Source organism: Bactrocera tryoni, chromosome 1, assembly GCF_016617805.1.
Source record: "Bactrocera tryoni isolate S06 chromosome 1, CSIRO_BtryS06_freeze2, whole genome shotgun sequence".
NCBI lineage: Eukaryota > Metazoa > Arthropoda > Insecta > Diptera > Tephritidae > Bactrocera > Bactrocera tryoni.
In genome coordinates this window covers 9663955-9679869 of record NC_052499.1, presented here as the reverse complement: position 1 = coordinate 9679869, position 15915 = coordinate 9663955, and the positions used below count along the sequence as shown (strand labels likewise).

At 39.2% G+C, this 15915-nt stretch overlaps 3 protein-coding genes across 6 annotated transcripts in view; 1 reads left to right on the top strand and 2 right to left on the bottom strand.

Moving 5' to 3' along the window:
* The window catches only part of LOC120766465 (trichoplein keratin filament-binding protein), a 123027-nt gene that overhangs the window by 77217 nt on the left and 29895 nt on the right, over window positions 1-15915 (top strand). The gene's annotated exons all lie outside the window — the stretch shown is intronic.
* On the bottom strand, window positions 9219-10676 carry LOC120766467 (peptidoglycan-recognition protein LB-like). Its single transcript, XM_040092005.1, has 3 exons — window positions 10301-10676; window positions 9606-10010; window positions 9219-9535 (listed from the first exon to the last, which is right to left on the bottom strand). Exons 1-3 carry the CDS (start codon window positions 10398-10400, stop codon window positions 9351-9353), a joined length of 690 nt encoding a protein of 229 aa, XP_039947939.1. The 5' UTR covers window positions 10401-10676; the 3' UTR covers window positions 9219-9350.
* Window positions 12169-15111, bottom strand: LOC120766468 (peptidoglycan-recognition protein LB-like). Of its 2 annotated transcripts, XM_040092007.1 has the most exons (4): window positions 15054-15111; window positions 13094-13366; window positions 12616-12960; window positions 12169-12510 (listed from the first exon to the last, which is right to left on the bottom strand). In XM_040092007.1, the coding sequence occupies exons 2-4, from the start codon at window positions 13176-13178 to the stop codon at window positions 12305-12307; spliced, it is 636 nt and encodes a 211-aa protein (XP_039947941.1). In that variant the 5' UTR covers window positions 13179-13366; window positions 15054-15111; the 3' UTR covers window positions 12169-12304. The 2 variants fall into 2 exon arrangements, with proteins under 2 accessions (XP_039947941.1, XP_039947940.1); XM_040092006.1 differs by lacking the exon at window positions 15054-15111 and having other exon boundaries at window positions 13094-13739.

Genomic DNA, 15915 nt, shown 5'->3' with positions numbered 1-15915 from the left:
ATGCTATTGTTTTTGCTGTCTTTGAATAGCTGTGCGTTTACTGCAGTAGAGAGCGCGTTTCCGCGATCTAAAACAATCACCGGTGCCAAAACTTCCAAAGCGCTAGCTCTTATCGCCGCTCACATGCTCATAGTTAACTGTTGTATTGGTTATAACAATCTCTCTTCGTTCATGGAGCGAGCGGACGCTCTCTATGTTTATCATTCGTGCCAAGTTTATCGCCTTTTACGATTGGTGGCTCAATTTGTTGATAGTCCAAATACTTTGCAAAACACAAACAAAACTAATAAATCATTTTGTATTTATAATTCTATTCTCATGCTGATAGTAACGGTATTACACTTGTTATGCAAAGAAATGTGTCTTATTAATTTTCTATACTGAATGCTTTGGAAGAGCTCTTCGCGTAGTAATTACAACTAATTACATTGACATTGAAAATGTGAAATTTTAAATCGGTATAAAACCGGGTGTTACATAGATGACGTAAGCAATATATTCATTTTTGAATTTTCAAAAAAATTCAGTGGAAAAGCGATTTAAGTCCCTGCTTTTTTCTGTTTAACTGAGACAAGTTTTTCACCAGTAAAAGCATTCACCAGAGACAATAACATGTAGTATTCACTATGTGCCAAGTACGAATAATAAGGTGGATGCATGAGAATCTCTCAACCAAACTTCCGAAGCATCTGACTAGTCACTATCGATGTGTGGGACCCAGCTTTATCCTGGTAAACCAGAACTCCTAATCTATTGGCCAAAGTTGAGGGCTTCTGGGCGATTGCTTTCATTAGACGGTTTAATCGTTGACAGTATATGTATGTACAATTCCAGATTTGCTGCGAATCTCAAAAGCACATAGCAAAACCTGCCTGATCGTTATCCTGACTTGATCACCGTTTGCACCCGCTTGCCGCATTTTCAAAGCGACCGTTTTCTTTTGCTGTTGTACGTGACTAATTTTTCCTTACCAGTAACCATATAACCGATTGATTTTTTGCAAATTCAGCAGCGTTTCGCAGACAAAAATTTGGCCGATTAAGTCTTTTTTGTGCAATAACTCATGTGGGACCCAATATCGATATTTTCGACAATTGGCCTTGCGGAGTGTTGTGCGTCTTCAACACCAAAGTTATAAGAACGAAATAGACGAAACCTTACATTGCGCATAATTGGCTATTGCAATATTAGGACCTTAGACAAATTTCGCCTTTATCGAAGAAAAACTGTAAAATACAATGTGCGTTCCAAAGTAAACAGGACTCTACGCCTGCATAACGCTTTCCTTTCATGGGCAAATGCATTTTTCCGTAAAGGAAGAAGTCGCACGGTGCCATTTCAGGTGAATACGGGGAGTGGTTAATGGTTATAATGTGCTTTTTGAACAAATAAACCTCATTAATGATGTCCTTCGAATGTTGGATTCTGTGTAATTTTTGGTCGTCAGTCAATTTGTGCGGAACAAACCGTGCACACGCCTTTCGTAAGCCTAAATGTTCGGTCGGCGATAAATCGATGTTTTGGAGATGTTCAATTCCATTTCCCTGAATTATAATAATGATTTCGGCTGATTTTTGATGAATTCACGCACAGTTTCGATGGAATTTCCGATGATCATGGATTTTGATTGGTCCACATGTTGATCGTCATTTATGTCCTCATGACCACTTTGAAAACGTTGAAACCACTCGTGCTACGGGATAGGCAATCATCGCCATAAACTTGTTTCATCAATTGAAACGTTTCGGTAAAAGTTTTACCAATTTTAAAACAAAATTTTATGTTGGCTCTTTGTTCGAAGCTCATTTTGGCACCGATAACACAAACATACTACCACTTAAAACGCAATAACTTCACTTCCAATCGATAAAATGTCATGAAATTCTCACTGGACAATCGATAAAGATTCTAACGCACCAGTCGACTTATAGTTGGCGCCACCCGGGGGCGCTAGATTCAAAAAGTCCTGTTTACTTTGGAAAGCACCTTGTATGGCAAGCAATTACAAAACAGTATACATTTTTTTTTTAACAAAATCTTATTTTTGCAACGCAATATATTGGAAAAATAATGGAAATTTTTTACTATAGCATATACTTTTTCAGAAATGCGCACAAAACCCCGTAAAATTCCACACTTATCACCAATTTCAAAATTTTTAAGCTCTTTCATTAGTTGACCATTGTAGAGTTTAACTTAATTTATTGGTGATTATTACTGCACTTAAAGAAGGGGATTTTTTCCGTTGAAATAACAACAGCAATTTATTTACGTCTTTCCGATTTGTATAGTGTTCGTACATACATTGTGACAAAAAAGTACCTTCGCGGGTTTGGAGAGCACGAGCATCATTGAAGGAGCTAAAGGTTATCTCTGAAATCGAGTTTAAAAAGTTTTAGGGCGATTGGAAGAACGGTTGGCATTAGTGCATAATATTGAAGAAGAACTATTTTGAAAGTGACAACATCAATGTAGACTTGTGAATAAATATTTTCTACAAAAAACAGAATTTTTGTTACAAAGACATCTAGGCCAAAGCCTGAAGTTCGTAAATGAGAACTTCGATTGGTCCCTGCTTAGTGAAATGGAAAAATATTTTATGTACAAATGAATCCAAAATTGTGTTGTGTGGTACTATGGGATCTCGCCAATACATAAAACGAACAGCCAACTCAGAGTATAATCCAAAATATACAACCAAAACAAGTAAACGCGGGAGATCCAGTATTTTGATTTGGGCATGTTTTTGTATGTTTATGGAGACGGATCGTTATAATTGCAAGGAAGGTAGAGATCGTTGAAATGGCGGCGCATGTGTGGTCAGTTCCACTCCACCGGTGGCACTTAAATCTATACGACATTTAGATAGTACTCATAGACATTTTTTCAGAAGATCTGGATTTATAAATGAACATTCAGAAATACTCACGCTCTTGAAGTCGCAAAATTAAACTCTTGCGGCTTTTTCTCTGCCCATGTATCTGCGAGGGTTTTGTTGCCATTAGCCGTTGGGGGAGGGATAGTGAACTTCATCAGAGAGGGGTCAAAGGTGGGGAGGAACTGGTGTGTATTATTGTCAAGAACTCTTTAGTAACTTCAGGTACACGCTTGAATAATACAGAGGTTTTCAAGCCGGCTTTGCTGCCCTTAAGGTAGGGTGCCAGGACACAGCGGAATCGCAAGTAACCGTAAAGTTGATGTTCTGGCAAGGAAAGGCAACCTAGACCCGTTAACGGTAGAATAGAAATAGGTCGGTGCTTCCTTCTTTTGTGTGTTCTACTACTGGATAGCTGCGCTTTGCGGGACCAGATTCTATCGTCCCTAGATCATTTGTAATAGACCCAGTGAGCACTTAGCCCTTAGGAAAGCTAGCTGTGTGATTTCTAATAGCCCATAGTTCTATTGGTGTTCAAGCTTGGAATATCGGACTGGACGCCAGTTGCAGAAGCTGTATGGAAGAAGAAGTGCAAACATCCCAACACCTCCTGCTTGATTGTATCGAGTTTGCGAGGTCAAGACTTAAACACTTGAGAGCTCACACCTTCAGATATCGAACTGGTGCGATAGAAATTATTTGCCACAAGGCGCTTTGTTGATTTATAAGATCGAATACAGGAGTCTGTTTTTTATGGAATAACAAAGGACTGTTTTTAGTGGTCCAAGTGAGATCTCTGGATCTGCCATTGAACCTAACCCAACTTATATTGGGTTAAAGAAACCATAGACCGTACTGTCTATTTTCGAATTATGGTATTTTGGTTCTTTCGACAATATAATGACACAAAACATACATAGAATGGCCTGCTAATCCAGTAAATAATAAACTTTGAGAAACTGGTACTATTTTTATGACCGCAACTGTATGTATGTACATATGTGGTAGCACAACACAAAACAACATTCGTTGTTGCAAGCCATCGAGTACAAAAAATCGCTTTCATTACATGCACTTATGCTCTCCTCTCCTCTTCCGTAAAGCTTTGAAACTTGTTTTTGTTGGTCGTTTTTCGCTATAAGATAGAAATCACCAACGCGGGGATCTACACATTCGCCAATAAAGAAGTCAATACCGTGCACTTTGGCCCGACTGCTATCGGAACGGCAAATGGAAAGTCGCAAGTCCGAGTGATCCCCTGTCTCTGCTGACTTCCGCAATGAAAGCCCTGAGTCGAAGGAAAAAACAAACCGGTGTGCGCGGGAATGTACCGCGTTGCTGAAAACAAATAACTTTGTTGATGTCGTTGGTCCATGAGCTTAGCCAAGTTATGTATTTTCACATGACTTCCGAAGGCAGTTCACACCTGATGAATTTAATGGCACAGTTTAATTCTAAATCAAAAGCATTAGTGAAGGGCATATTTTTATTTAAGTATACATTTGTTTACATTACGGCTGTCACAATGACTTGCCTGCTGGTATTAAAGTCAAATCACAACAAAACATAAATTAAATAAATTGCATTTCGCTTGTTTTTGTAATTTTTGTTTTTTTTTTCTTTTTACAAAATAACAATTCGTTTATGAAACGCAAAATAATAATTATTCAATCATTTCATTTTATTATGATCCAAAAATATACACAAATACACATATTAGCAGCTGAGTCGGAGATCTCTGAAATCATTTGATAAACGCTCTCTCTTAGCTCTTACAAGAATTTGGTACGAAATCTCCCAACCAGTGTTAAGCACTGTTTCACAGATTATTTTTGTCTGCCTCTAACCGCTTATCATTGACTTCGGCATTAACATAAAGCCAGCGACAATACCAGCGCAACACCCCTATTCTTGCCTATCGCATCAAAGATTTGATTCGGTTGCAAAAATAACATATTATCGTGCTAAAGGTGAACGGGGCCTCGAATGATGATATTGTAAAACGATTGCAATCGATCATCAGTAGAGCGATTTTTAGGGGCATAAACCTGACCAGTCGAAACAATATTGTGGTCGGACTTATGAAGGAAGACCCCGAGCATTGTATTCGAGTCAAGAGACATATTTGAAACAATTATGCCTAAGGGATCGTTTTACCTCTGAGAAGTGAGAAACTCTTTCGGACAGTTCAAAGAAGACTCGCACTTTCACTAGCAAATGTGGTCTAAACGACGAGAGTGGGCTAAGGATCACGAAATGTGGATCTTTGACGAATGGGAATGTAAGAGCTTTGTTTGCATTTGTTGAAAAAACTTACCACCGCTACCATAGTATTGTATGTATATACATGTACATACATATATTTCTTATCATAAGAAAGTATATTCCTCCACGAACATAAAGCCTACTGAATTTAAAAAAAAAAGCTTGATATTTTGACTTGAGGTTTTTTGATTGAAAATTGGGTTTTCTTTTCGATATAAGATCAATATAAGGAGAACTAATAAATGTTAAAAAAATACTGTGTGTTTAGGACATATGTATGAATGTAAGTTTACACCAAATTTCATGAAATAACATTTTTTTTGTAACCCAAAAACTGGGTTCTGTGAATTTTTCACATACAATTTGAGGTTATGTAAAAATATTCTATATACAAAAGTTGTAGATCTTCTTATTACCTATGCTAACCCATTACTAACCATTCCTAACCCTGTCGCTAACTGTACATACATACATACATACATATGTTTGGAGTGCAAGCTGCGAACACTTCTTCGTGATTTTATATCTATCACCTGAACTCCAAAAAAATCAGTGTCATCATGATTTGTTCCTTTCTTTTTGTTTATTCTCTTTTCGTTCTGTATTTTATTTCTCTTTAGTCGCATACAACAACTTTTGTTATTCGTAAAAAAGAAATCTTATCGCTGCAAATTGAATTTGCCAACTGCCTAATCTGCACATTAATTGATAACTTATGCCAGAGCTGTTGTATTAAGTGTCGTATAAACAAGCGCGAATAGAAAACAATAATGAAAACAAGTAAGGAAGGGCTAAGTTCGGGTGTCACCGAACATTTTATACTCTCGCCTGGTAAAGTGATAATCGAGATTTCATAATACGTCATTTACATATTTTTCAAATACCGTATTTTTGTAAAGTTTTATTCCGCTATCATCATTGGTTCCTAATGTATATACTCGTATTATACAGAGAAGGCATCAGATGGAATTCAAAATAGCGTTATATTAGAAGAAGGCGCGGTTGTGAACCGATTTCACCCATATTTCGTACATGTCATCAGGGTGTTAAGAAGATGTTAAAAATTGAATTTGATTGAAATCGGTAGAGTAGTTCCTGAGATATGGTTTTTGGTCCATAAGTGGGCGACGCCACGCCCATTTTAATTTTTTTAAAAAAGCCCTGGGTGCAGCTTCCTTCTGCCACTTCTCTCGTAAAATTTAGTGTTTCTGACGTCTTTTGTTAGTCGGTTAACGCACTTTTAGTGATTTTCAACATAATCTTTGTATGGGAGGTGGGCGTGGTTATTATCCGATTTCTTCCATTTTTGAACTGTATATAGAAATGCCTAAAGGAAACGACTCTATACAGTTTGGTTGACATAGCTATTGTAGTTTCCAAGATATGTACAAAAAACTTAGGAGGGGGCGGGACCACGCCCACTTTTCCAAAAAAAATACGTCCAAATATGCCCCTCTCTAATGCGATCCTTTGTGCCAAATTTCACTTTAATATCTTTATTTATGGCTTAGTTATGACACTTTATAGGTTTTCGGTTTTCGCCATTTTGTGGGCGTGGCAGTATTCCGATTTTACCCATCTTCGAACTTAACCTTCTTATGGAGCCAAGAAATACGTGTACATCATCATGATATCTCAATTTTTACTCAAGTTACAGCTTGCACGGACGGATGGACGGACAGACGGACGGACAGACAGACATCCGGATTTCGACTCTACTCGTCACCCTGATCACTTTGGTATACATAACCCTTATCTGACTCTTTTAGTTTTAGGACTTACAAACAACCGTTATGTGAACAAAACTATAATACTCTCCTTAGCAACATTGGTGCGAGAGTATAACAATAATGAAAACTAGAGGGCCTAGCTATGTAGGTATGTATATTTTTACCTTTGAGTATGTATTTTATTGCTATAGCAGTAGACATGTATGAGCTTATTAGCGCTTTGTAGAGAAAGTCATTTGTGCAAAACAGGTTCGGTTCTAGTGCAACGGGCACCAGTTCTAGTTTGCATTCACGCTATTCTACTAAACGGCATTGCGAACTTTGCAATGTTTCGAAATTGACAATCTATTTTTTCTCTATGATATGCTATTTAATCAGTTGATGGGTTAGTTGGTTGGCCTCATATACTGTGGGCAAAAAATAGTAAGACTTTTTAGTTTAAATTTCGCGTGAAAACGCATTCATCGAAATATTTTTTTCTAGGTTGGCATGACTCTGATTGACTTCTGTGCCAAATGTCACTTCAAAATATTATAATTCAAAGTATTTGAGGCTCTAAAAGTGAATTCTTCGATTTTTACTATGTCTGAATTTATTGAACAAAGAAGTGCGATAATGCACCATCTCATATTGCATTGGTCATTCGTGATCATTTCGCCATATTTTCAACTAATGTCGTGCCGCAACCACCGCATTCACCTGATTTACCTTCGTGTAACTTCTGGCTGTTCAGCAAATTCACATGACCACTCCGAGGATACCGTTTTGACTTAATTGAGGATATAAAAGCTGAATCGAAGAAAACTCTGATGGTCATCACGACGATTTTTATAAGTGCTATGATGACTGGAAAATTCGTTGGCATAACTGTATTGCAGCGGCAGGCGATTATTTTGAAGGAGATGAAATGGACAAAATTCACCTTTCAATTTGATCACATTAGCGTATGAAATTGTTTTTATCAATTGCATATTGTATGTGTTTATCATATACAAGTATACTTTTATGTATAATATTTACCCAACGCTTTACTCTAATCGCAGCGATTGTTTTCTTCCACTATGGCCTGGGAATCCCCTTCGTTATTATACTAACTACATTAACTGAGTTTTGTTAGTGGACACAATCAAGTATATCAGTATATGTACATACAGTATATACAAATATTTGCAGCCGTAGAATGGTATCTACTCGAATAATAAGAAAATATGTAAATATTTGGTGATAATTAAATTTATTGCTCTTTCGCTACTTAAACGGAATCGGAGTCAAGTGATTGTATGGACAACTTTTGTATTTGACGAGATATCGACACAAAATTTATCATGGAATATTGCATAAGACAACTGAGCATTCTCTGAAGAAATTGTTCAGATCGGTTTACTATAGCATATAGCTGACATACAAACTGTTTGCTCAAAATCCTGTTCTTCTATGGAAAACTTTTGCATTTGACGAGATATCCTCATGAAATTTGATATGGATTATTGTCCAAGGCAACTGTAAAATCTGTAAGAAATTATTAAGATCGGACTACTATAACATATAGCTGTCATACAAGATGATCGGTCAAAATACAGTCGTTGTAAGAAAAACTTTTGTATCTGACGAGATATTTTCACGGAATTTCGCATGCGATATTGTCCAAGGCAGCATTGCAATCTCGGAAGAAATTATTAAGATCGGACTACTATAGCATATAGCTGTCATACAAACTGTTTGCTCAAAATCCTGTTCTTGTATGGAAAACTTTTGCATTTGACGAGATATCTTCACGAAATTTAGCATGCGGTATTGTCCAAGGCAACTACAATCTTCAAAGAAATTATTAAGATCGGACTACTATAGCATATAGCTGCCATACAAACTAATCGGTCAAAATACAGTCGTTGTAAGAAAAACTTTTGTATCTGACGAGATATTTTCACGGAATTTCGCATGCGATATTGTCCAAGGCAGCATTGCAATCTCTGAAGAAAGGGCTGCCATACAAACTGATCGATCAAAATAAAGGAAGGAATATTTTGTACTTGCGAAAGGTATTCTAGCTTCGATGCAACCGAAGTTAACGTTTTTTATTGTCGTTATTGTTGTATTTTGAGAACTTTTGTCGATTTGACAGTCCTTGGACGGATAAAAATCACAGTCGATTTCGATGACTTAAACTCGGCTGGGCTGGGAACGGCATTTATACCTACCTTATACCGAAAGCCTGGTTTTGTAATTTTTGAACCAACCTGTGGACGGACAAATGTCAGAAATTAAAAACCGAAGCAGTTTTTTGTACTGACTTTCAATAAATATAGAAATCTTACTCGAATTATGTGCTGTTAATAAAATGAAATAAGTTGGTTGTTTAAACTTAATATGTATTATTATGAGTATTTATGCACATTGTTGGTATTCATTATAAAAGAATTAAAAGTTAAAATATTAATTAGCTAAAGATATCATTCGCGCCATGTTGGCACTGGTGTGAGTCAGTTGTGCTCCTGCCAGTGGGGCCATTCTTTAATCAACGCATACAACGCATCGCCGGGACACTCAGTGTTGCGTACCTGCCGGTGACCATATAAAATGTAATCGTCACGCAAATGACCACCCTCCAATGAGTATTTAATAAAGTCCTGTGCCACTTGCAACATGGGCGCTGGTGGCAGCTCATCTGCAAAGGGGGGCGAAATGATGATGCACCTTGGCATTGTCGTTCACAGTCACTGCGGCATAGAGCTTACCCATAAAATTACCAATCAAGAGTAGACCAATACTGCGGCTGTTGTAGTTGGGTGCATGTGCACCGACCACCTCATAGCCGCGCCCCACATACACATTGCCATCACCGCCAACTGCGAAACTGTAGCCAATGTCCGGCCAACCATGCGTGTCCATATGGTAGTTCTGCATGGAGCGCATCGCCGCTTTGCAAGCATCCTCGGTCCGGCAAACGCCCGGCTGATAGGAATGATGTAGGATAACATACGGCGCAGGGCCGGTGAAATTGGTGCTCGAGGTGGGCGGACGTGCACGCCATTCGGTGCGCGTGATTAAGCGCCAGTTACGCGAATATCCTAATATTTGGTCGCCTGTTGCCTCTGTGTCGTTGTGGTTCGGTATGGCAGCAGCTTCGCTCATTTCTATGTCTACACGAGTGCAGGATGTAGAATGTAGGGAGTGCGTGCGGTAGGAATGAAAAGGCAAACATTTGTGGTCAGTGGTTATGGTGGTTATGAAGTGAATATAAACAGGCATGTACACGCTTTCAAAACACAGCTTTCAACGCCGGTCGAGCACAGACACCTCAACGCGCGCTTACATACATACATACATTCACAAACACACACACAGGCGCACACTCACACAGTTATTTGATTCGTGAAATTTCGCAATTTCCATAGTTTGCAAATGCAAATTTCACTCGCAATTAACTCACAAGTAAACACGTTCATAGTGCCGAACAACAGCAAGTTAGCCAACAATATCAGCTTCAGGGCTGCGGTTGTGTATCCGACCGTTCCGGCTGCATTTATCATTTTCAACAAATACAAAGTAACTAAATTTTGGTCGGTGTCTATGGTCGGTTTTGTTGTGCTGCTGTGCCACTTGTGCCTGCGCCGTGATTTGTGGTCGATACTTCCTCCACTATTCCACTATTTTTGCCAACAATATTTCGTTCCGATGTATGAATGTTATTGTAATATTTGTTACAGCATAATGTGGATTTTATGCCGCTGTAACACCACTTGTGCGCGTCTCCGCTTTTAATTGATAACTGAACATAGCGTTTCGATCACCAGTTATAAGCTTTAATTCGCGCGACCGGCCGTTGCATGCCGGTCTCTCATACTGCGGCAGTGCTGTAATCAGCCTAGTTGTTGTTATGTTATTGCATTCATAGCATTTCTCATTTAGTACGTTGTTGTTTTTGGTGCTTTACTCGCAAAGTTAATGAATAATTAATTATTGCGAAGTTTTTAATCTTAATCACAGTCACGCTCTCTCAACTTTGACTTAAGTAAGCTACACATTGCTCACAGCTCATTCTTGGTTGTCGTCGGGGTCGCAGCAGTGAATGTATGAGTTTATACGGATTGTTACTTAGTTTTAAATGAAGTACTTGAATTTGTCTTAATCCGAAAGAAGGGTTTCTGATACTTACATTTAAAATTGCTTAATTTTACTTCTTAGAAGCAACTTTGCTAGTTTAGAGCTTTTCGTAAATAACGGCAACAATTTCTCTCGTCTGGCAACATGCTGCAGCAGTTGTAATAAATGTGTTTTGAAGTTGTTTAACTAAACTTCATTTTGTGCGTCGTACCGCACATCGTTGCATTCCCTCTCAAGCCCTCGTCCACCACAAAAAGCGTATACTGATACCAGTTGTGCGGTTAACTGCAAAATTTTCGTAAATTGATTGAAATTTAAAGCCGATGAGCTTGCCAGAAATGGCACCTTTATCCAAATTCGTTCAACGAATTCCAAATGGGAACGAGCCGGGGTTCTTTCCTGCCTTTGTGCATTCGGGCGCCAGATCTATGAGCTTCCCGCGAGCCCCGCAAGCACTGCCCAGCAGCAAACACTTGTGGGGTTGCGAAAGCCTTCTGGCGCAGAGTGGAACACAAAACATCCATTGAACTACTATCCCTTATTTAGGCTCGCAACGCCGCAATGATAGGCGTCCTAACTGGGCACTGTCTAATTGGCGCCCACTGGATTTAGATTTTGGAGGACGCAACTAGCCAAATTTACAATGAAAAAGTTGAGTTGGAAAAAGTTGGACACTTTCTCCGCCACTTTCTTCGGCCGACTAAGGTAGAATCATCTCGGTTGCCCGCCGAATTTTCTGGAACAGATATTAGTGGCAGACTCTAAGCGTTATGCCGATAGCGACGGTCTTTGTGGAAGAAGACCCCAGACATTGTATTCGAGCCAAGAAACACATTTAAAACTATTATGCCTCTCATTGACAAATCAAAGTAGACTAAACGACATGTGTCCGAAATCTTGCAGGCTCTTCTCACTGAGAAAATGTGGTCTAAACGACGTGAGTGGGCTAAGGATCACGAAATGTGTACCTTTGACCAATGGCATTGTAAGAGCTTTGTTCGCAACCGTTTTTTCGATAAGCGATGGTCTTTTAGATCCATATCTAGGAGTTCTGTGTCTTAGTGGGATTGTTCGTCTCCTCACGAATAATCAGCCCATTTACCTAACCTAACTGAGGTACTAATTTCCTGAGCTCAAAATTAATATTTAAACGGACTTATACTTTCCTAACAGTATAACATCGTTTATGGCAAGCATTAAATTTAATTTTTGCATTAAAAAATATTACAATTTATTTGTACTTTTTTATTTTTATTTTTAATACTGCAAGGGTCGCTACTTTAATCCTGCGGCAATTACTTTGTTCACTGGGTTCGCTCGCACCCACACTCTACAAGTAAGCTATGTCTTCCACATCCTCTTGCCAATGCGGCCACTTCTGTATCGCGGCATACAGTGCATCGCCTGGACAGATGGTGCCATTGCGCACTTGCCGATGCCCATATAAAATGTAATCCTCACGCAAAAAGCCGCAATCCACAGAGAACTGTATAAAATCCAGCGCCACTTCCAACATGTTGGACGGTGGCAGTGCTTCTGTAAAATTCATAAAAAAAATTGCCTGTGAGTAAGCTGTAAATGGACCTGTAACTCAACATTACAAGTAGCGTCGTCATTGTAATTGCCGTCAACGTTTCTTACCGGTAAAATCGCCTATTAGCAGCAGTCCAATGCTGCGATTGTTGTAGTGAGGCGCATGAGCTGCGACCACATTGGCACCGCGGCCCTCGTATACATTGCCATCACCGCAAATTGCATAGCTGTAGCCAATATCGGACCAATGCCGCTCATCCATGTGAAAGTCTTGTATCTGCTGTATGGCCAGATGGCAATCCGATTCTGACAGAGCCATACCGGGCTTATAGGAGTGGTGTATGATGATGAACGGCGCGGCTCCTGCAAAAGTTGCTCGATCCTTTGGCGGACGTGCACACCAACCGCTGCGTTCTATCAACTTCCATTGACTGTCGCCGATCTCTGTTGGAGCTGAAAAAGCGAGAATTTCTGTGTTGGTATGTTTGTATGTACTAGTTGGGTAGCATATGCAAAGAGTCGGCTTATGTGCGACTCAGAAGGCATGCACTTTTGTAACCACATTCAGCGTTCCCAACATACTCACCGGCGTAGGTAGTAATATCTGGGTTCAGAAGGCAAATTGACGTAAGGGTCACAAGTACACTTAATACGGCATGGTGGGCTTCCATTGTTTTCCTGCTTAATATATTTGTATGTACGCTTTTTTTCTTTTATATATTTACATATATTTGGGCCAGTTTTAAGCGCTTGGCTATAAGCGAATTGAGTATTGTCGAAGTCGCTCCAAGTGTTGACCGCGTTGTCGGGTGCTCAAATGTGTTGAGTGCGAAAATTGCGTCAGCTTTTATACGTCCATCTAAGCCATTATTATTGTTATTAGTGCATGTTTATAATTTGTTGCTGTAAAACAAATAGAACATATTTTAGGTGAGATTTTTAACCGTTTCGCCATGACTATGCGCACACGAAACCAGACGCTGTGACATAGAAGATAAATTAGGCTATTGACCAAAAACAGATTTGGTGCTAATTTTATGCTTGCAAAACATTTTTGTGTACCGTAAAGAGAAGAATCGGAAATATGTGACGTTGGACGCGAGCATTTTCTATGTTTTTTGCTGTTTGCGTTGGAGCGCGTAAATTTTGACCAAAAACGCAAGCTCTGTGAGAATTTAAAGTTTCCTAATCTAGTCTGCAGTCTACGTAGTTCGCTTAACTGAAATCTATTCCTACAAACCCTTTATTACGTTCGCAAAATACATACGTATACGTTTCTTACTCTCTTCTCCGTTAGCTCGGACGAAATTTTAAACTGTGATTTTTAGATTGTAGTCTTATGTCATGTTTCATCAAATCTGTGATTAATTAAAGAATAATTAATTTGCTATGAAGTTTGTAACACTCGAAGAAAACGGCAAAGACCCTATAGAATGTATATCTAAATGAGCAGCGTGACGAACTCAGTCAATTTAGCCATGTCTATATTTTCTAATGTGGATCGATTAGAAATTTGGTACAGGTCTTCTTCTCTCAGAGGACTGCTCAATTGTCGGAATCACTGATATCGGACGCGTATAGCATATAACGGGTTTTTCAATAAATGCGCTGTGATAGTACATTCGATGTCATTTTGTTTGGAACTCGATTTCTTTTGCATGGTCACCACTGACACGCTTGCAGAACTCTAGACGATGAACCCAATTCTCGACGGTTTTCAACCATAAATCGGCCGATAATGCTGCAACTTCACGGTCGATATTCGTACGAAGTTTATCAATCGTCGCTGGCTTTTCGGCATAGACTTGACGCAGCCCCACAGCAAGTAGTCTAACGGCGTCAAATTGAACGACCTTGAGCCATTCGTGAGATAACACGTTCACCAAACTTGGTTTTCAATAAATCGATTGTGACATTCGCTGTGTGGCTTGTGGCGCCGTTCTGTTGGAACCAAATATTGTCCAAGTCTATATCATTTAAATCAGGACAAAAATATTCGGTTATTATTGGGCGGTAGCGATTTTCGTTCACAGTAACGTGCCGATCTTGTTCAGCACGGAAGAAGTACGGCCCAATAACGCCGCCGGCCCATAAACCGCACCAAACCGTAATTGTTTCGGGATGCAATGTTGACTCTTGGAGTACGTGTAGATTGCTGCCTCACCAAAAACGAATATTTTGCTTATTGACGAAGCCATTCAGCCAAAAATGAGCCTCATCGCTGAAGATGATTTTTCGATGAAAATCCGGATCATTTCACTAAGGGCACTTCTTTGTCTCACTGGCACGAGAACATTTCGTAGTGTGCCTGTGAAATAAAATGTTTCCACTAGACGCTCAATTGTTAATCTAACATTGACTATGACGACCATAAATTTGACGTAGCACTCTTAAAGTTGAGACTATTGACTCCGAGTTTCGGTAGTAAATTTTAATAATTTCGACGTATGTATATCTTTCGATAATGAAATGGCGAACAGTACTGAAGAGAAATGTCAAAAAAGCGGGAAAAAAATATGGCTTTGGTTGCTGTTCCTATCGTTCACCTTTTGTACCGTCCCTATTGAAAATCCGTTACATATTAGCAATAGCTCACAGCTCTACACTACTTTATGCTTTTAGATATGTACTTGTTTTAGTTGGCTATATGCATGCGATTATATTAAATAAAGCCAACAGCAAAGCATTATAAAATAAATAACAGTACAACATGTATTTAGCATGAGCTGCCAGAAAATCCCCCAGCTGAGCTGGTTCAGCGCAATTTTCGCCGATGTTAAATATGTGAAGCTGCATGTTGTCCAAACATGCCAATGGCCTATTAGCGAGCTTCACCGAAATGCTGTTAACGCCAAATACAAATGCCAAAGATAGTCAATCTAGCACCCACACATTGTGTAAGAACGTCTTCAGTGTGAAGTGCAAGTTGCCGGTGTAAGACTAAGTGAGACCATACAGACAGGCACGCGTGTACAGCTCGCCAGCTAGTTAGTATGTAAGTGCTCTGACACTGAACGGGGATTACCCGAAACGTAAAGCACAATTGCAAATTGCTTCGCTATGGTGAGCGTGAGCCAGCAGCACGTTGTCATTAGTTGCTTTGAGTGTTAGCATGTTTTCTCCCAACGTTTGACCAAATTTAGTTTCTTCAATCGAGTGCATTTCAACTTCTAATTGTAAGTATTCGCTTGCTAATGACGCGGAAATGCAACGCTGTGTGCCTCACTGTTTATTAATGAAAAGCTCAAGTTAATGATGTGGAAATAATTAAATGCGATTCCGCACTAATTCGCATAATTAACTCAAACTGTTGAAAAACTTCCACAAAGGTATTAGTTGGAAAATTATTGAGAAGCTATTATTTTCTTTGGTTTTCCATTTACGCCGGATGAAAACAGCCACACTTGT